This window comes from Brachyhypopomus gauderio, chromosome 1 (assembly GCF_052324685.1).
Source record: "Brachyhypopomus gauderio isolate BG-103 chromosome 1, BGAUD_0.2, whole genome shotgun sequence".
NCBI lineage: Eukaryota > Metazoa > Chordata > Actinopteri > Gymnotiformes > Hypopomidae > Brachyhypopomus > Brachyhypopomus gauderio.
Window position 1 is genome coordinate 20,524,824 of NC_135211.1, and position 21,702 is coordinate 20,546,525.

Genomic DNA, 21,702 nt, shown 5'->3' on the forward strand with positions numbered 1-21,702 from the left:
CCTTGTGTCAGGTCAGGGTCCTGCATGTCTTCATCTGAACACCTGGTGTCAGGACAGGGTCCTGCATGTCTTCATACGAACACCTGGTGTCAGGACAGGGTCCTGCATGTCTTCATACGAACACCTGGTGTCAGGACAGGGTCCTGCATGTCTTCATCTGAACACCTGGTGTCAGGGCAGGGTCCTGCATGTCTTCATACAAACACCTGGTGTCAGGACAGGGTCCTGCATGTCTTCATACGAACACCTGGTGTCAGGGCAGGGTCCTGCATGTCATCATCTGAACACCTGGTGTCAGGGCAGGGTCCTGCATGTCTTCATACAAACACCTGGTGTCAGGACAGGGTCCTGCATGTCTTCATAGGAACACCTGGTGTCAGGGCAGGGTCCTGCATGTCTTCATACGAACACCTGGTGTCAGGACAGGGTCCTGCATGTCTTCATACGAACACCTGGTGTCAGGACAGGGTTCTGCATGTCTTCATACGAACACCTGGTGTCAGGACAGGGTCCTGCATGTCTTCATACAAACACCTGGTGTCAGGACAGGGTTCTGCATGTCTTCATACGAACACCTGGTGTCAGGACAGGGTTCTGCATGTCTTCATACGAACACCTGGTGTCAGGACAGGGTCTTGCATGTCTTCATCCGAACTCTTGGGTGTTAAGACAGGAATTTTCACCTAGATCCTTGTGACCCTAATGAGTCACATGATGGCAAGATGGGGTCACACCTTGGATCCTGTGATCCTAACGACCCACAGATTGACAGGGTGGGACAGTGACTCACAGGAATGTCTCCTAGGGACAACCCCACTAGGGACAACCCCACTAGGGGTTCAATAACTGGACCCCCCATCAGTTTGTAGAACTGAAAAGCCTTCTGACATGAGATTAAATGTTTTAAAAACTAAAAAAGAAGTCCATTTATTTTCCTTAGATCAAGCAGGACTAGAAGAGGCTTGAAGGCAATGTGGTGTAGAAGTATCAGAGCTCCTAGAACCAATGTACAGAACGCTCCTAGAACCAATGTAGGGAACACTGTATCACTGCAAAACTTCACAACAGCCTTTCAGCATGTGTATGCTTGAACTGCTCACTATGGTCATCTGTGCAGAAACACAAACTGATAATGCGACTTAACAAGGTAGAAACATCCGGGCATGAAGATCACTCTGCGGTTTCATTTCCTGTTTCCTGTACTAAGATGCGACAGTAAAAAAGAGATTGTTCAAATGAGACGAAATGATTTAAAGGTAAATGTGTTTAGTAATACAGTTATTACCTTCAGGGGGAAGACTGGGGACATTAAAAAAGACAGTGAAACACTACGTATTTAAGCAGAACATGCACCTTACAAAAAAAGCAAAATAATGAATTGGGAATGCATATTATATACAATTTGATTTTTAGTATTGAAGATATCTCACTCAGGATGAGAGAAAGAAAAATATGTTGTAAAATAAAAGACTGTTAACATAGTGATGTAGTTTTGAACTGGAGAAAAAAATTGAAAAATATTTTGTCTGTACTGACCTTATGCTATAGATAATTCTGTAATGTGGTGAACAGTGCCACCCTGTGGTAGCAAAATGTGGAAGCTTTTCATGTTTGAAACTATAAGGGGGACCTATATCAAGGGTCTTTTACGAACAATTAATACTATTTTTTTCATTATTTTAAGGGGAAGGTGTTCAGAGTAGGCAGTCCATCTGTGATCATTTCAAAAATAAAAACCTATGTTTAACCATAAACTTAAGTTAGCTTATAATTGAAAACGTTGTAATAATGCACAGCTATTTGCATAAATGTATTTTATTTGCTTAATGAAGGGGTCTAGGGTTAGGTGGTCTATAGGATATGGGTTAGGTGGTCTAGGATTTGGTGGTATATAGGTTATGGGTTTGGTGGTCTATAGGTTATGGGTTGGGTGGTCTATAGGTTATGGGTTTGGTGGTCTATAGGTTATGGGTTAGGTGGTCTATAGGTTATAGGTTAGGTGGTCTAGGATTAGGTGGTCTATAGGTTATGGGTTAGGTGGTCTATAGGTGATAGGTTAGGTGGTCTATAGGTTATGGGTTAGGTGGTCTATGGTTAGGTGTTCTATAGGTTATGGGTTAGTTGGTCTATAGGTGATAGGTTAGGTGGTCTATAGGTTATGAGTTAGGTGGTCTAGGGTTAGGTGGTCTATAGGTTATGGGTTAGGTGGTCTATAGGTTATGGGTTAGGTGGTCTATAGGTGATAGGTTAGGTAGTCTATAGGTGATAGGTTAGGTGGTCTATAGGTTATGGGTTAGGAGGTCTAGGGTTAAGTGGTCTATATGTTATAGGGTAGGTGGCCTATAGGTTATGGGTTAGGTGACCTAGGGTTAGGAAGTCTAGGGTTAGGTGGTCTATAGGTTATGGGTAGGTGGTCTAGGATTAGGTGGTCTGTAGGTGGTCTTAATCATTATCTACCACACCTGCTAACACTGACAAGGAAAGCCCTGCATCTGGTCTGCATATTGTTGGGGAAAAAATAACATTTTAAATGTTATTAAATTTTGGGATAAACATTTAGATGTATTTATTATTGAAGTTTGAAGGGTTTACATTAAAACTGTCTAAAGGACCACTCTCAGTTTAATTTAGCATTTGTAATATAAAATTTGTGACAATTTCTGACAGACAATGTTTGTGAAATTGACAAATTTTTCCTGTGCATTGGTGATCTGGGGCATAAGTGATTTGGGGCATTACTGCTCTGAGGCATTGGTGTTGTCAGCGTAAAGGTTGTGGGGTGTGGGTGTGGAGCTGGACTCGCTGACGGCAGTGTCTGAGAGGAGGATACTGTCCAAGCTGCGGACAATGGCTTCCACCCTCTTCATCACACAGTGATGAGCCACAGGTGCACATTCAGCGCAAGACTCATTCTGCCTAAATGCACTACAGAACGCCACAGGAGGTCTTTCCTACCAGTGGCTATCAGACTTTACATCTCCTCTATTATCACATGACACCGCCCACATGTATAGTAATATTTTATAATATCATTTATATATTATATTATATTTTACTTTATTTATTCTTTATTGTATTATAAGCCCTTATATTTTTAGATGTGCATATTGCAAATTGCTTCTTGCTGTAAATTACTTCTTGGGGGTGCTCATACCTATATAGGTTGCTACTGTAATAAGTGCAATTTCCCCCTGGGATCAATAAAGTATTTCTGATTCTGATTCTGAAGAGATCAAGGGAGGAAGTCTGAAAACCCAATGAGGAGTTAATGTATTCTCACATAACTTTGAAGTGTCATTTATTTTTTTTTATAAAATATGACAATTATATGTACTGTAAATATATACTGTATTTGTTTTTTTTCTTTCATGGCTGAACTAGAATCTCAAAGGCACCTCTACCGGAGAAGAGACAAGTGCAGCAAAACCATCTGCAGCAAAGTTAAAACTGAAAAAAAAACTCTTCTACTGAGAAGAGACCTGCCCCATATTACTGCACAAGGAGGCACTCTGTGATCAAACTTGGTGAGTTGGTGTCACTTAATATTCATGTAGTAAACTTGGTTGTTGCTTGAACAACAACAGCTGGACTCTATTGGGTGCACATCTCTTCCTCATCTTCATCAAGGATTATGTGCAGAAGTGTAGGGGTCTTAACATAAACTATCACATCCATGTAAAATATAACCTGCAAATGCAGTGAGATGGGAAGTGCATGAAGTGATGTCCTAACGGGTTTGCTGGAATGGCATACAATATACGTCTTGTTTTCCTTGTTTAAAACTCCCCCTTTCTCTTGAAAGGAGTCGAAACATGAGTGCGTGTTATATGATACACGAGGCTTCACTACATGTGAAACTCTCAGTGCTGTAGACAGGTGAGGACAAAAGTCTATGCCACCGGTATGTTTAATGGGCTGTGACAAAGCCACTATTCTACAAGCCCGTAGACTAGACTAGACATTCAATTATACGCATGGGCAGCAGTATCTGGTGGACACCCCCAAATATTTATATATATAGTTGTTTTGACAAAACAGCGTGGATAGAAGAAGTTTTTGGAAGCAAAGCATCAATACTATTAAACCGGAGAAACAACACAGCTTATTTTTTATACGGAAATAGATTGAGCGTTTAGTGAATACGCGTGATATAGGATCGAAGAGACGCCGTGATTACGTCACCGAAATACGTTACGTCGTCTGGTTACGTCACAACGTGCGTACGCGTCCTGTGACAAACAGCGACAGATTTCTGACAGTGCTCTACTGGATTATTTGGCACATATTTCAATGGGGATCCCGCGGTTAGACATGACCGGAATAAAGAATCCACCGTACTTCATTTATTTAGGTCAGTGACGCTGAATTCCGGGTTTTTAATGTAGATCACTTAAAGGGGACGTGTGAAGAGAGTAGGAAAACTCACGCTGTTTCTGCGAGGGACTGTCAAAGACTCGGAACAGCGAGATGTTCCATCTACTCAAACTGTAGTCAGAACACTGATGAAGCTGGATTATAATTTAAGAACACGGGTTTTACCAAGCAAAGCTGACAAATTCAAATTGCCATCGTCTGTTTAACGCAGGTAAATCACAGAATAATACGTGGTCCATATGTTTCGCTTTGAGATTTTAGATGGTCCATTGACACTTCTGTGTTGTCAGCATATTTCCCTTTATTTAAGGGAAAGCGGGCACCTGGAGAACAGCAGAAGGATTTTAGGGTTGTTGTCATCCGCCGCCTTGTTCTCGGAGTTCTGTAGGAAGCGGTATTGGCGACATAGGCGCTCTCATACACTATATGACTACGTCTATAGTGCTCAAGTGAACTTTCGTAGTCAGCCATAAGCGCCTGTGGACGCGCGCACAGCGCGTTGACGCGTCGCCGCGTCACGTGAGGAATTAGTGAACTAGAAAAGTTAATACAGCTCAATGGCTTTCGGTGAACAATTAAATTAACTAGCTCCGTCGAGAACAAATGTTAATTAGTTTTTTTTTATTTTATCTAAATTAAACTGATTTTATAGGTGGGGTTACATTTCGGCGGTATTTGTCGCACTGTTTATTTGGCTAGTCACACATTCTTTGTTGCTAAAGTTAGTAGGTGTGAAGGTGAGTGTTGGTAACAGGTCGGGAGATTCAGATCGTCAGAATCCTCATACTTGTTAAAACGATTCTTGTTTTTGTTGTCTACCAGCGCAATGCAGAAAAACAACATTAAGAGTCTACTTCATATGGTAAAACAACATCAGGAATCTATTATGCAAACATGACAAGCATCATGTTGATCAGGCCAACCAACTCACGCGAGATAAAAAAACGAGTCTGAACTTTGAAATGTTTTTGACTTCTTTCCTGCTTTGAATCTCTTCCCAAAGGGTTCACTCACCTTTCTGTGTATAAACTGACCTCTGGTATCGGTCCTGCTTTAAACAATGTTATGTAAACTTTGATGAATGTGTTTCAGTATGTCATATCAAATTAATGTTTGTACAAAACTACAACAACCAAATGATATTTTTGCATTAGGTTATTGATTTGAGTAGTGTGTGCTCCTGGCTATAATCCAGTGTTATTGGAGAGCTTTGTTTTTAAGTGGGGTCTGTTTATTCAGTAGTTTGGCCAAACACGTTTTAGCAATCTCAGTTTGTTTTTGCTCTGTTTTGTCAGAACAGAAAGAACTGCCAGATTGAAACCACTCCCATGAGAACACTAAACACACTATACAGAACTCCACTAAACACACTATACAGAACTCCACTAAACACACAATACAGAACTCCACTAAACAGAACTCCAATAAGCACACTAAACAGAACTTTAATAAGCACACTAAACACACTAAACAGAACTCCACTAAACACACTAAACAGAACTCCAATAAGCACACTAAACACACTAAACAGAACTCCACTAAGCACACTAAACAGAACTCCACTGAGCACACTAAACAGAACTCCACTAAACACACTAAACAGAACTCCAATAAGCACACTAAACAGAACTCCACTAAGCACACTAAACAGAACTCCACTAAACACACTAAACAGAACTCCACTAAGCACACTAAACAGAACTCCACTAAGCACACTAAATAGAACTCCAATAAGCACACTAAACAGAACTCCAATAACCACACTAAACACACTATACAGAACTCCACTAAACACACCAAAACAGAACTCCAATAAGCACACTAAACACACTAAATAGAACTCCACTAAACACACCAAACAGAACTCCACTTAGCACACTAAACGCACTGAACAGAACTCCAGTAAGGTTGGGACTGTGATTTCCCTGCATTAAACACTGTCAGTCATATAAAGAAAACAAAACTGTGGGGTGCAGAGGGGGGTTATGGGGGGATGTGGGGAAGGGGGCATTCCTTCCTTCCTCTAAAGTAGTGTTTTGTTTTTAACTGCCTGACAGTTTCTCCCCATCTGTTTGTGTGTGTGCGTGTGTGACATCCACAAACTGTCTGTCACCATTAATCACACATCTTCACTGGAAGTGTTAGCAAAAAAGTATTTTAGCATGGGGATAACCACACCTGCACTATAGTAGTGAGTGCAGGACCACTTTGGTTGGCATGGCGAACTCTCTCTCTTTGTGTACTGCTTCATTGGTGTGATTGTTTTTTTCCCACTGGTGAAAAAAGTAAACAATATTTACAATATTGAGTAATCAATGACAAAGCAATGAAACAATAATATCACAAAAAGCAAAAAAACAAAAAAACAAAACAAAGGGGTTGGCACAAATAAATGAATAAACAGTGTATAAATAGTGTATGTATGGAAAGAAGGTGAAGAAAAGATATTAAATGATATTTTACAGACAACTCAGAGCAAATTATAACACATTATATAGTAATTATTATATTTATTATAATTATAAGTACAGGTGTAGGCTAATGTAGTTCGAAGGCTTCCTAATCTTATTTGTATGTCATGGTGCACTTATCCAGACGGGACTGAACCTCAGTTCACCCCCTGGGAGAGGCAGTATTGTTACTACACTGTGGTCATTGTCTCAGTTTCCTGTCCAAGCAGAAGAGGGTGTTTATCAGACTCACAAAGCACACTGAAGGAATGTTTCAGGTATTTTATAAATGTATCTCTTTGGGTAGGAGAAGAAAAATATTTTTCATCTCCTATTTCTGTTAGTCAGTGTCTACACAGCCTTTCTTGATATCCGGGTTTGGTGGTGTCATCCACTCTCCAATTCAAGGTTGTGATCACTCTATATTTTCTTGAAGGTTTTCTTTTATATGTAATGCTTTACAGAATGTGATAGATTCATGTAACGATTCTGTAGCATTTTAAAATGTTGTTGATTTTACTTCATTTTCAACTTTTTCAAGTCATTATTTTTTCTACAAAAAAATACTACAATAATATAAGTTTTTTTTCTGTTGAGAAGGAGTTTATCTTCTTTTTCTCACTCTGAGCCTTAAGAGCTGGTCATTCTTCTATGATTCTTCTGTTACTTTGAAAATTCAGTTGCTTGTCAAACATAACATGGGGATGCTCATTTAAGTGGTTAAGGGTTTGTGTAGTGTACAGTAGTTTGCACTTCTGGGGGACTGTAGTTAAGGCTTCTGGGGGACTTAGGGGGTGGGTGGGTGTTTTGCTTAAAATTTTTTATTGAGGTTTTAGGGGGTTGGTCCCAGGGTTAAAACTTAGATGTGTTTCTTAAACACAGTCCTCTCAAATTGAGGTCGGTCAATCATTTACTTCTAAGGGATCAAATATTTGTTCATTGTCCACAGCATCAATTCACTTTGTTCCACAGTGAAAGTATACCAAATCTAGACAAGTTTTACCAAAATCTGTCTGGCTCTAGCAAAGACCACAGTAATGGATTGGGGAGGTATGTGATTTGGGATTATAGTTGTTTGCTGTTGGTGGTGTATAACAGATGTTTTGTAAGGTGGCAGCTTTTCCTGGTTCAGAAGGTTCAGAGTGAATCATGGATTAGTGTGTAGCTGTACGTTGTGTGTAGTTGTATGGTGTGCGTGTAGCTGTATGGTGTGTGCAGAGGTGTCAATTCCAGGTTCAGAAAGTAAAAGTCCTCACCAGGATTTTGCTCAAGCTTGCTAGATTTTCTAATTAGTGTAATCCAGGTAGAATTTGTGGAATCAACACAATCCAGGAAGCCTGAGCAAAATCCTGGTGAGGACTTTTACTTTCTGAACCTGGAATTGACACCTCTGGGTGTGTGTGTGTGTTTGTGTGTGTGTGTGTGTGTGTGTGTGTGTGTGTGTGTTTAGATGTATTGTGTGTATGTAGCTGTATGGTGTGTGTGTGTGTGTGTGTGTGTGTGTGTGTGTAGCAGTACGGTGAGTGTAGCTTTACATTGTGTGCAGCTGTACAGTGTGTGTGTGTAGCTGTACAGTGTGTGTAGCTGTACGGTGTTTCTGTAGCTGTACAGTGTTTGTAGCTGTACGTTGTGTGTAGCTGTATGGTGTGTGTGTATGTGTAGCTGTATGGTTTGTGTAGCTGTACGGTGAGTGTAGCTTTACGTTGTGTGTAGCTGTATGATGTGTGTGTGTGTAGCTGTATGGTGTGTGTAGCTGTATGGTTTGTGTGTGTATGTAGCTGTACGGTGAGTGTAGCTTTACGTTGTGTGCAGCTGTACAATTTGTGTGTGTAGCTGTACGCTGTGTGTAGTTGTGCAGTGAATGTAGCTTTACATTGTGTGTAGCTGTACGGTGTTTGTGTAGCTGTACGTTGTGTGTAGCTATATGGTGCGTGTAGCCGTACGGTGTGTGTGTAGCTATATGGTGTGTGCAGCTGTACGGTGTGTGTAGTTGTGCAGTGTGTGTAGCTGTGCAGTGTGTAGCTGCAATGTTTTAGCAGTGTGTCTTCCCTCAGATGTTCCAGCACAGTAACTGACAACTTGCAGCTGAGGTCAGTCTGACTCATTCTGAGGCTGTAAGCAGTGTGGGCGTGTCCACATACACTGTGTGCTCCGCACGCTAATTGGAGTGGGGGTCATGACGGAAACATCTCCGTAAACTTGACTGACCGAATCTTTCCTGTCTTGCTGTATTTCCAAATCTGAGGCTGAGGTGTGTTAGTCATTGTGGTCTTTCAGTGTCAAACTTTTCCACTGATGGCAGTGTCACAGTAACTTTATGTCTAATTTATGTCTAATCACATCATCAGAACCACTATATGTGCTGTTACTAACACACAACAGCGGGGGAGTTCATTGGTTTTCTCCATGGTGGTGACCTAAATAAAATAGACTGGATTGCTAGTTTATTAATCTAAGTGGGACCAAGTTCAACCATTCTCTCTCCTGTCCTCCACACACACCCCTTATGTATGTGTGTGTGTGTGTCTGCATTCCTCCCTTGTAGATTAGGATAACTCCTGGCGGCCCTGCTGGTAAATCTCTGTAAAAAAAAAATGTATTTTGGAGAGTAGTGAATACATTGTTAAGCTGTCCGGGTGTGAATATGCTGTTCAGCTGTTTTGATGTGAATACACTGTTTAACTGTGCTGGTGTGAATACGCTGTTTAGCTGTTCTGGTTGGAGCAAATTTGCAGCTTCCTGAATGCTGTTAACAGGCTGTGAATCACACCGGCTGCTACATCAAAAATCAGGCAATAGAAACATTTGCAAGCTTCACACGCCTTTGTAAAGAGTTGTATATCTGTGTGTGTGTGTGTGTGTGTGTGTGTGTGTGTGTGTGTGTGTGTGTCTGTGTGTGCGAGTGTGTGTGTGCAGTTGTGTGTGTCTGAACTTGCATGTGTCTGCATGTGCATTGTGTGCTGTGTGTGTGAGACAGAGGGAGGTGTATTGGAGAGGTCACAGATGATATCCGATACTGAGAAAGGCCTTCACTCCATACAGTGCCTCTCTGAGCAGGTGTTCACATCCCAGAGCTGGATCTACTCCCCTTCCAAGGGCCGCCTATCAGACTATATTATTATTATTATTATTATTATATATTAAGACTATATATTATATTGTGATGTGAGTGCGGAATGCAGGATGCCCAGATGAGCGTACATTTAAATGATGCTTTATTACAAAGTGCTGCGCAGTTTGAGCTTAGCATATAGAACACTTTGCCTCACACTTAACGGACAAAGAATCAACGTCAGATAGACTCAAAAAAGATGAGCAACGTTGCCGACATACACACACACACACACACACACACACACACACACACACACACTGATATATATATATCAGTAGCGAACCGTGACCATTAAACCTGGGCCCGCTACACACACCCACCCACCCCCGAATTTTTTTTTCCTCTCCTAATAAACTGCAATAAAGAATAAAGAAAAAACCGAGATGACAGTATAGCTTTAGAAACGCATGTAGTGCGTTGGATGTCCAACTCCGCCTTCCTGCAGGCTGCAGCGAGACATACTTGGAGCCCTCTGTAAACGAACAGCGGGCATCACAGTCCTGATAGGGGGAGACACAGGCTCACAGGCTTCCACTTAACCCCTCACCTTCCAACACAGATTGAATATACACGGTTGAATAATTTATTTGCTTATATTTTTGTAATTGTTTAGATGTCGATTGTAAAACTGTAAGTAAATAAAATAAAATTGGATAATTATATATATATAAAGTTTAAAGAATATTTTAGGCCCTCTGAGAGGGCGTAGAGGGCCCTGACGGTTCCCCACTGATATATATACCTTGAAATAAACAAGCCTCAAGTGTATTGCATGATGTTAATGAGAGGAGACATGGGTGAGACGGATAAACGCACGCATAATGAACTCTACACTTAAAGGAAGTACATATATGGACACAAACAGACGCAGACTACAAATACATGTCACATATATAATATTAAAAATCATTGAAACATATGAGATATCAAATGTGCCTTTACGCCAAGAAAACTTATCCATTAATGCCCCAATAATACCAATTATGCTCAATTACCATGTTATCATTTTATAATTTTCGATTTTAGCATTTGGCTTTATTCACTTTGGCTTTATTTATTCCCTACCACGATCACTCCCATCACCACTAGATCAAGAGTGAAGAGTGAATCTCTTCGTAGCAGTGGTTCTTGAGTCATTCTTGCGTAAGGCGCAGTGTTCCTTAGCACGTGGTTTTGTTGTTACTTGAAGCACTTCTGAGGACTCCAGGCTGTGGTATGACTGTCCACTCTCCTGTGCTCCTGCGGCTGAACTCCCACACACTTTGTGTACTTTGGGTTAAATATTTTGTCCTGTTTATTAAATGTTTTCTTAATTCTCATCTGCATGTTGTACTCAGGAGTTTTTCCCTGTCCTGTAGGTGTGACCTGGCCATGCGATGACTGTGGCAGTGTCACTGAATTTCAGCACATCCTGGCATGGACGGAACTAAGGCAGCCATTTCAGTGATGAAGAACACAATTCTCAGTCAACCAGACGCAGAGAGAGACAGAGTCTGTATGCAGAATGGTGACTCCTCCCATTTCTGCACCTCCCCAAAGGTAGATCTAGAAGAGGAAAGCTTGGAGGCGGTTCTGTCAGAACTGGGGACAGCATCAGACCTGGATGTGGATGTGAATTTAAATACGGAGGCAGAACTGGGTGTGGAGCCATGTTTGGACGTGCAGATGCAGCTAGAAGAAAGGCAGAGCCGGGGGTGGAGCTCTCAGGAAGAAGCAGCAGAGAATGAAGACCTAGAGAACAGCAGAAGCAGCGCTAGTGACTCCCAAGGCCCCGCCCCCTCTACCTGTTCCACAGGTGAGTTACACACACAGGAGTACACACATTAATGGAGGGATTAATTAGTTATTATTTTATGTTTTATTTTATATTATGAGATAATATTCAGGAAAAAGATGTGAAGGCAAATATAGTTTCAGTGCCCTATTATTTAATTTGGCTGCATGCAGGCAGAAATACCTGTGTAATCTTCTCATGTTTGAGGGAGGAGTCTGTGGAGTGGTTCTGAGAGGTTCGAGACTAACAGTGGATTTTGTAAGCTAACTGGTCTAATTTAACATATATGCTTATTTGTGTCTTTTTATATTAGGAAGAAAACTTAAAAAAAAACTCTTTGAGGTTTCTGCTGTATGTCCCATAGGACACCCTGCACTGAGGAGCTGGCAGGACCTGTTAGATCTGATTACCTTTGAGGTTTTCAGATTGTCCTGCTAAACTGCGCTGTTGTTTTGCAGTGGTACAGTTAACTGAAACTGTCAGTGGGTGGTAGTTTACACAAGCTCAGAACATCCTCTGAGTGAGCTGCCCTTTGATCCACACACAGAAGCCTTCACACCCAGCTGCCTCTACACAGCACAAAGAAAATAACCACCGACTGCTTCTCATTTCTGACAGCAGCTTAGCAGTGATATCAGAGGATGTCATTTCATGCCTGACCAGAAAGCAATACCCCAACCCTGCAGTAATGGGGTCAATGGATTATCCATTTTGTGAGAGTGTGTGGTGTGTACATGTATGCATGTATGTGATGGTGTTTTTGAGCAGTGTGACCGCTGTGTGTGGGTGGTGTTTGTTTGTTTGCTTTGATGGAGTCTGAGTGAGTGCACTTGCTGACCTTCTCACACCTCACACACACACACACACACACACACACACACACACACACACACACACACACACACACACACACACACACACACACACACACACTCTCTCTCTCTCTCTCTTTCTCTCTCTCTCTCTCTCTCATGCTGTGTGTATAGGTGTGTGTGTGTGTATGGTTTCCCACACTGGTGCGTGTTCTGTCTTTAAATAAAGAGCAGGGTGTGTTTTCTGTCTTTCAAACACATGCACACAAAGCATGGCTTTTAGAGTCCACAAGGAAACAGTAGTCACTCCAGCAAGTTGCATTCAGACAGCACCTGTTCTATACCTGTACAGTTTGCTGTTCTATACCTGTACAGTTTGCTGTTCTATACCTGTACAGTGTGCTGTTCTATACCGGTACAGTGTGCTGTTCTATACCTGTACAGTTTGCTGTTCTATACCTGTACAGTTTGCTGTTCTATACCTGTACAGTTTGCTGTTCTATACCTGTACAGTTTGCTGTTCTATACCTGTACACTTTGCTGTTCTATACCTGTACACTTTGCTGTTCTATACCTGTACAGTTTGCTGTTCTATACCTGTACAGTTTGCTGTTCTATACCGGTACAGTTTGCTGTTCTATACCTGTACAGTTTGCTGTTCTATACTGGTACAGTTTGCTGTTCTATACCTGTACAGTTTGCCTACTCTAATATTCAGTTCAACACCTCATCCAGGACTTGAGCTGTCCCTGCTGTAACACAGCACAATAGTGTCTTCTTATGGAAATGCTCAAGAAAGAGTATTTTTCTAAGCAGCATGTGGCAGCTGTGGAATACTTTCTCCACCTACTCCCCTCTAGAACCCACTCCCTTTTAGAATCCTCTAGAACCTGTAGAACTTGTGCACGAATGTTGTCAGCACTCATCTTGTAATCGCAGGTCGAAATTCAGGAACTCCATGCACAACTGTGGCATAGTGCAAACATCTGAAGCCATAATCACAAACTTGCATCACACACTTGATGAACTTTCATGCATGAACTTTCTTCTACATCTTGTAGCTTCCTGAACAGCTCACAATGAGTCCTTGGCATCCAAAACAAGACTGCTCTTTTGTGGGTGGTTTATTAGGACATGATTAGTTGGCTGGAGAAGTAGCATTAAAGTTCAGACAAACGGAAAGTCTGTTTTTACAAAGTTCCACACTGTAGAGGATGTGTTAGTATGTGGTGGTACAATGTACATTGGTACATGTGTTATTACGTGTTGTTATATGTGTTGTTACGTGTTGGTACATGTGTTGTTATGTGTTTGTACATGTGGATTCACTCATCTTAAAAAGGAAAATGTATATTTAGATCCTTAATAATTTATTTATAGCATTTGACTGAAGATGCAGGTGCTGGTGTGCTGAAAAGAATAATATATGTATCTTTGTGTATGTATGTGTATGTATATGTGTGTGCATGCGGGTGTGTGTACAGATGTCTCACAGACACCTACTCAGTCACTGTCAGAGCAGCTCTTACTGGGCCGGGCGGAGGCATCTGGGCTGAATGTGGAGTGTCGTATTTGTGGTGACCAAGCGTCTGGCTTCCACTATGGAGTACATGCGTGTGAGGGCTGCAAGGTGAGGATAACCCCAAAATCGTCAAGACTGCAGCGCACCACAGGACTCTACAGGACTCCACAGGACTCTCTGTGCTGCTGCAGGGACAGCTGTTTTATTTAGCTTAGAATATGCTGAACTTGATCAGGTGACGTAACCTATACGAAGAAGAAAGCGGTATTTGAGAGTACTGTATATCAAAGGAAAACAGGATTCAGTAGGAGTGTACAGTGTGCTCTGATAGAGCAGCATATAGAATGTGTGCACTGCTGAGATAGAGCGGTACGTGTTTGAGCACCCGTGTTTCACATTGCTGCAGGGGTTTTTCAGGCGGACTGTGCGTATGAAACTGGAATATGAGAAATGTGATCGCAGCTGTAAGATCCAGAAGAAGAGCCGTAATAAGTGTCAGTACTGCCGCTTCCAGAAGTGCTTAATCCTGGGAATGTCCCACGATGGTTAGTACCTGAACCCTCACCACACCCTCACCACCCACAACATCTACCCACACCACACCAGCCACAACACCCACACCACCTACTCACAATACCCACAACACACACACACACACACACCACCCACACCACACCACACCACCCACACCACAACACCCACACCACCTACTCACAACACCCATAACACACAGAATGCATCCCCATTTATAGTGCACTACAACATAGAGCTACTCTTTCACTCTGCAGTGTTTTACTTGTGTGTAAGTAATGTAGTAGTTTAGTGTTTCACACTCAACGCATGTGTGTGTCTTAGCAATCCGCTATGGCCGTATGCCAGAAGCAGAGAAGCGGAAGCTGGTTGCGGGGTTGTTAGCTGGTGAGACAGGCTCCCAGCATCCAGACGGCTCCAACCTCAAATCACTTGCAAAGCGTGTAAATAACGCCTACCTAAAGAACCTCAACATGACCAAGAAAAAAGCCAGAAGCATCTTAACTGGAAGGACTTGCTCCAGCCCGGTATGACAATCCCCACACTCCGGCCCACTATATCAACCTAATCAAATACCACACTCCGGCCAATTATATCAACCTAAACAAATACCATACTCCGGCCCACTATAACAACCTAATCAAATACCACACTCCGGCCAATTATATCAACCTAAACAAATACCATACTCCGGCCCACTATAACAACCTAATCAAATACCACACTCTGGCCCACTATGACAACCTAATCAAATACCACACTCAGTATAAAACCAGTATAACACAAACCATCCAATCAAATAATGAACTAGAGTACAGTATAAACAAACAGCCTAATGGCCACAAACAGCCAGAAATAACCCAATCAAATACTGCACTATATTATAAATGTGATGTTGGATGCAGAGAGAAGAACGAGGCACGGATTCCACTCTTGCTCACACTGACGTTACGTTTATTAACACAATAGCGCACATATAACATTCACACATCAATACGTATAAGATTCTGACAAAGACAAGCACAGGACACTGTGCGAACGCACATTAAATAGACAAACCACATAAGCCCCGAGTGATCACGAGACGATCCACAGGTGAGACTGATGAACACACTCAGACACATCCACACCCACGAAGATCCACAGACGCAGACGTCTAGACGTAGACAACATAAACACACGCCCAAAGGGGAGGGGTCAGGGGCTGTAACATGACATAAAACAACCTAAATAGATTCTAAACTCCAGTTTAGTACATACAAACAAGCAATTACTCAAATACCACAATCAACCCTAGAATAACCCAAATGGCCTAATCAAATACCACAATAAAGTGATGCAGTGTTCACTTTGTTCAGCACAGGACATGAGGGAGAATATACTGAGGAAATTTGACTCTCTCTCTCTCTTTTCTTCTCAGCCATTTGTGATCCATGACATGGATTCCTTGTGGCAGGCAGAGAATGGCCTGGTGTGGAAACAGCTGGTAAACGGAACTCCGCCCCATAAGGAGATAGGTGTACACGTGTTTTACCGATGTCAGTGCACTACAGTGGAGACTGTTCGGGAGCTCACAGAATTCTCCAAAAGCATCCCAGGATTTGTGGACCTTTACCTAAATGATCAGGTAACTGACTCCAAATAAGCAATTCTGATTTCCTCCTCAGATTACCACAGCATGTTGATAATTGATCATTGTCCAGTTAGCATATCCGTTGATTTTAGAGTTGGAAAAACCCAAATACGCTTGGCGTTTGAATCCTTCTGTACTACACGAGGAATGATTTCAGAAATACGGCTTCATATTTTGGAATACCTTGAACTAAATGATACAGGGGAAATACCAGACTCAATGTTATGGGAGGCCATATACTAGCCTATGAGGGTGTCTTTAGAAAGCAGAAACGTAAGAAACTTTCAGAGGTGCAGCTCTTGGCCCTTGAACAGGAATTTAGAAAATCTGCATCCCAAACCACCCTAATTGGTATAATGAAATATGAATATAACAATATACTGTCCAGTCAGATAAAAATTCTGTTATAGAAGGTGAAGCAGAAACACTTTGATCTAGGCCAGGGGTGCACAACATACAGCCCGCGGGCGCCTCCGTTGTGGCCCACCGGTTGATAAATAATTTGGCCCGCCTTCTGGCTTCGTGCCTGAATTTGAACGACGAACCAACAGTGTTGTTTTTTGGGCTACTTTTTAGTTGGGCTACCGCGGGAGTAAGTAAACATTAAGAATCGATCGCAACATAATTTGTCTCCATTTTACACTACTCGTTTTTGGATGGTCACTGAAACATAGCCAATAATGTCTCATAGATGACCGCTGACAAATGTGTAGATATTTCAAATATATAATGTGCTGCTCGCATTTTTTGTTGTCAGTGGGAGGGACTGGGGGCGAGGGTGATGTTTGTATGTAAAGTTGAAAAATTTAAATAAAATATTTTTTAAAAGACCACCTTTTAAGTTGTAAGTTATAGGTACCAACCATCAGAGGATTTAGTGTTGGTAGAGCACTGAGGATGCACTTCTCTTTCCCTCCACTAGGTCACTCTGTTAAAATATGGGGTGCACGAGGCAATCTTTGCCATGCTGCCTTCTCTGATGAACAAGGACGGGCTGCTGGTGGCTAACGGACAGGGATTTGTGACGCGGGAGTTCCTGCGGAGTCTGCGGAAGCCCTTCAGTGACATCATGGAGCCCAAGTTTGAGTTCGCTGTGAAGTTTAACGCCCTGGAGCTGGATGACAGTGACCTTGCGCTCTTTGTGGCCGCAGTCATTTTGTGTGGGGGTGCGCAATCAGCAGCTCACACATCACACACACACACACAGACACACACACACACACACACACACACACATAACACATAAATACTTGTATGCAGTGGCGTGCACAGACATTTTGGGGGGCAAGTGCTGGTGGGGGGGGGGGGGCACTTTTTAGCGCACGTGGAACACTTCATTATAAAAAAAATTACAAGCACATGTTGAATGAAATTTGACTTTTATTTGTCACATTCTCTAAACGTGAGTTTTCAATGGAAAAAAGTCACGCAGCCAACTGATATAATTCATATCCAATATACAGTCATGTCCTTCAGTTAACTTCTGTTTACCCTCCACTCTCTGCAGGCCTTGTTGCATATATTTTGCTATTGCAATTAGTAAATCAATATAGGCCTACAATTAAGACAGTAAAAGACCGTATGTACGAGAAGGAGTTATAGGCTACTGAGTGTTGTCATTACATGAATGCAGATGGGCATTTTTCACAGGTAATGGGGAACTTCCCATTAAAGCACCACCTGATGTCTATGTGTGCACACCACTGCTTGTATGCACACAAATAGGCAGACATATGACGTGTGTGTGTGTGTGTGTGTGTGTGTGTGTGTGTGTGTGTGTGTGTGCGCGTGTGCGTGTGCGTGTGCGTGTGCGTGTGCGTGTGTGTGTGTGTGTGTGTGTGTGTGTGTGTGTGTAGATCGGCCTGGCCTGATGAATGTGAAGCAGGTGGAGGAGATTCAGGACAGTATCGTGCAGGCACTGAAGGAGCACCTCCAGGCTACCCACCCTGACACCACCTACATCTTCCCCAAGCTGCTGCAGAAGATGGCAGACCTAAGGCAGCTGGTCACAGAGAACGCTCAGCTAGTGCAGAAGATCAAGAAGACAGAATCAGAAACCTCTTTGCACCCCCTACTACAGGAAATTTACAGAGACATGTACTAACAATGCATTTCTCTCTCGCTCACATACACACAAACACACACACAAAAATACTAATAAGTGTGTGTTCAGTTAGTGTGCATATATGTCAATCACATAAACGCATACAAAAATACTAATAAGACTGACCTTGTCCACACCTGGCAGTTAGTGTGTACTGTGCAGTTAGCACAGTGTGTCTGTGTTTGTCTGTGTGTGTGTGTGTTGGTGTGGATGTTCGTCTGTGTTGGTGCTGCTTTGTCTCACAGATGGACAATGGACAGATGTTAAAATCCCAAAGACTATTTTGGATGGATGTTGCTATTTTAATATGTCAGGTGTGGGACTGTGGTGATCGATCTACTTTCTAAGAGTCTTTTGGAACTATGCATTTATACTGTACAAGCACAGTTCTAGCCTAGCTTAATATAGCCTAGCTTCTCTTATTTTATCTCAGTGTATTGTAATGTTTATTTAGCTTAGCATAGTATACTGTAGCTTAGACACTTTCCCTCGTCCAGGCTGCAGACAGTGGACCAGTTCAGCTGTGCAGATGCTCATGGCCTTCCACTGTGTTTGCGTCTGGCGTCTCCAGCACACAGGAGTCTCTCTCTGGGAGAATCAGAGGGTTTCCTCTGAGTGCCTTACAGGTCAATGCACTGCTGAATGATGGAGTGTGTGGAAACAGAAGGCCGTAACTAATGGTGCGGTCAGAACTTAGCTCGACCTCAGTGTCCATGGCACTCGTCCGTCTCAGACAGGTACGGCAGTGAGCGAGTAAAGATCAAATCCTGTGCACAGAAATGCAAAATGTTAATCATTCCCCAAGACCATCACACCTGGGACACCTGAGCCATCGGCCACAGTGCTCCCACCAGACCAGGTCCAGCTGAGTCTGTAGAACTGAGACCAGACCAGGTCCAGCTGAGTCTGTAGACCTGAGACCAGACCAGGTCTAGCTGAGTCTGTAGACCTGCTGAATCTGTAGAAATGGTTCATTACCACAGTACAACAGCTTAGTGAACAGACTGTTACAACGTAAAAACCTCAGATCTTTATTTTGTCTTTTATTATTTTTTTAATGTTAGTAATGTTAGAAATGTATGTGGAATAGTGGATGATAAAACTGTGAAGAAAACATCACAGGCTCCCTGTCAAGCTCCCAGTCAGGCTGCCAGTTCTGACATGTTTTTTCACTGTATGACTCTTATGTGTTTCTTAACTAACCCTCCATTGGTCATCTAACCCAAAGCTTCAGACTCTCAGCCTCATACTTTGATCTTAAAATTTTAAGTGTTCATATTTGATGAGCTAACTTTACAGTGTCACTGTAAAGTTTGTGAACGCTTTTTCTGTATTTCGGCATACATTTAGACAATGAGAAAATTAGACAATGAGAACCTAGGCATACAAATAAAACAAAACAAGTTTAATTCATTTGTTGAGCACAGCAAACCAACGTTAAATTCCTACGTTGCAAAAAAAAAAAAAAAAAAAAAAAAAGTGAACCTCTAGGAGTAACAGTAAGACTTAACACTACCCCTAGGAGATTCAGTAAGACTTAACAAACAAGCAAATGAAAATGGCTATTGTGTTATCAGTATTACTTGGGTTGTCTAAAGTTTAGGACATTTTTCATTTCGGGTCAAATTTATGCAGGAAAAATGTATTCTGAAGTGTTAACAAACTTTGTCACATCATTGTAAGTGGGCAACTATTGCTATGACTGCATACCCTTATTTTTGCCACACCTCTGTGATTGGTCAGATCACTAGTCAGGAGGGTCTGAGGTGAGTCATATATGAGTTAGACACCTCTGTGATTGGTCAGATCACTAGTCAGGAGGGTCTGAGGTGAGTCATATATGAGTTAGACACCTCTGTGATTGGTCAGATCACTAGTCAGGAGGGTCTGAGGTGAGTCATATATGAGTTAGACACCTCTGTGATTGGTCAGATCACTAATCATGAGGGTCTGAGGTGAGTCTTATATGAGTTAGACACCTCTGTGATTGGTCAGATCACTAATCATGAGGGTCTGAGGTGAGTCATATATGATTGTGATTGGAATTCTTCCTGCTGGCTGGCTGCCTTGACAATGAACATTACCAGTTTCTCATGCACCTAAATCTATTTGCTGAACAAAATACAACATATTTTACAATAAATACAGCTGTCACTGTATTCTTTATTACAGACACTTATATTGTGACTGATTAAGACATGGGTTGGCAGGCCTGTTCAAATCTACTTTTCTGAAAGACCTCTGTTAATACTGTGAGACTGATCCTCCTGCAGCTGTAGACAGGTGGATGTACATCATTCAAATATTCTACTCAATTCTAAATATTATATTCTACTATATTCTATTCATCTGTTTCACAACATTAGGCAATCTGTTTCACAACATTAAAACAAGACATTTTCCAAGTTAATAGCAAATCGCAAACTACCCTCTCAATGTTCTCCATATAGCATTACACAGAAGAGTATATAGAATAAATACAGAATGAATGCGGTGTGAAAGTAAAATTACTTTTAATTAGTCTTAAATTCATCGATCACAGCAAAATGCCTCATCAGTTTGCTTGTGTTTAGCATAATTAACTATTCTAGCATGTTTGATGTTTTCTCTCGCCTTCCTCTATTGTAAAGTCGGCCTCATATATCTTACAAAGTAACACAGAACGATTCTGATGATGCCAGTGTGTTTTTTTTTAAATATGAACACACTTTTAATACACTTTGCAGTTTGCACATCAAGCACAGTAAACTTACACAACACAAATATGTAGGTCAGTCAAATGCATGGGCATTAGTCTTTAACTGTTTTAACTGTTGACAGTAAGCAAGAATTGTATATTGCAATACATTTTGCAATAATGGATTTCCTTTAGAAATGCTGAATTTTCAGGTCACTTCGTCCAGCAGAGGGCAGCACATCACACTTTCATGGTTGCCATTATATAGAAGACACAGAGCTGCACAATCCCAGACATACTTCTATACTGATAGGTGCATCCTTCCTGAGGTACTGATTAAGGCTCTTTCACAAAAACACATCTTCTGTGTGTGTGTGTGTGTGTGTGTGTGTGTGTGTGTGAGAGAGAGAGAGAGAGATGGACAGACAGAATGTTAAGTGTGTGTTTGGTTAAATGGTGATTGTGCATCATTGTGTATAAAGTAAATATATGTATATAGTGTATAGATGTACACTATATTGACAAAAGTCACCCATCCAAATTATCGAAATCAGGTGTTCCAATCCCTTCCATGGTCGCAAGTGTATAAAATTAAGCACCTAGACATGCAGACTGTTTTTACAAACATTTGTGAAAGAATGGATCACTCTCAGAGCTTCATGGAATGGGTTTCCATGGTCAACCAGCTGAATCCAAACCATACATTACCA

General features: G+C 41.8%; 1 protein-coding gene across 4 annotated transcripts; it reads left to right on the plus strand.

Annotated features, from left to right (window-relative positions):
- Positions 1-4,208: 4,208 nt before the first annotated feature.
- Positions 4,209-20,467, plus strand: pparda (peroxisome proliferator-activated receptor delta a). Of its 4 annotated transcripts, none has more exons than XM_077001195.1 (8): positions 4,209-4,585; positions 11,298-11,734; positions 14,010-14,155; positions 14,454-14,592; positions 14,903-15,105; positions 15,999-16,205; positions 17,134-17,377; positions 18,068-20,467. In XM_077001195.1, exons 2-8 carry the CDS (start codon positions 11,356-11,358, stop codon positions 18,313-18,315), a joined length of 1,566 nt encoding a protein of 521 aa, XP_076857310.1. In that variant the 5' UTR covers positions 4,209-4,585; positions 11,298-11,355; the 3' UTR covers positions 18,316-20,467. The 4 variants fall into 4 exon arrangements, with proteins under 4 accessions (XP_076857310.1, XP_076857329.1, XP_076857316.1 ...); XM_077001214.1 differs by having other exon boundaries at positions 11,479-11,734; XM_077001201.1 differs by having other exon boundaries at positions 4,210-4,351.
- The last annotated feature ends 1,235 nt before the right edge of the window (positions 20,468-21,702 follow it).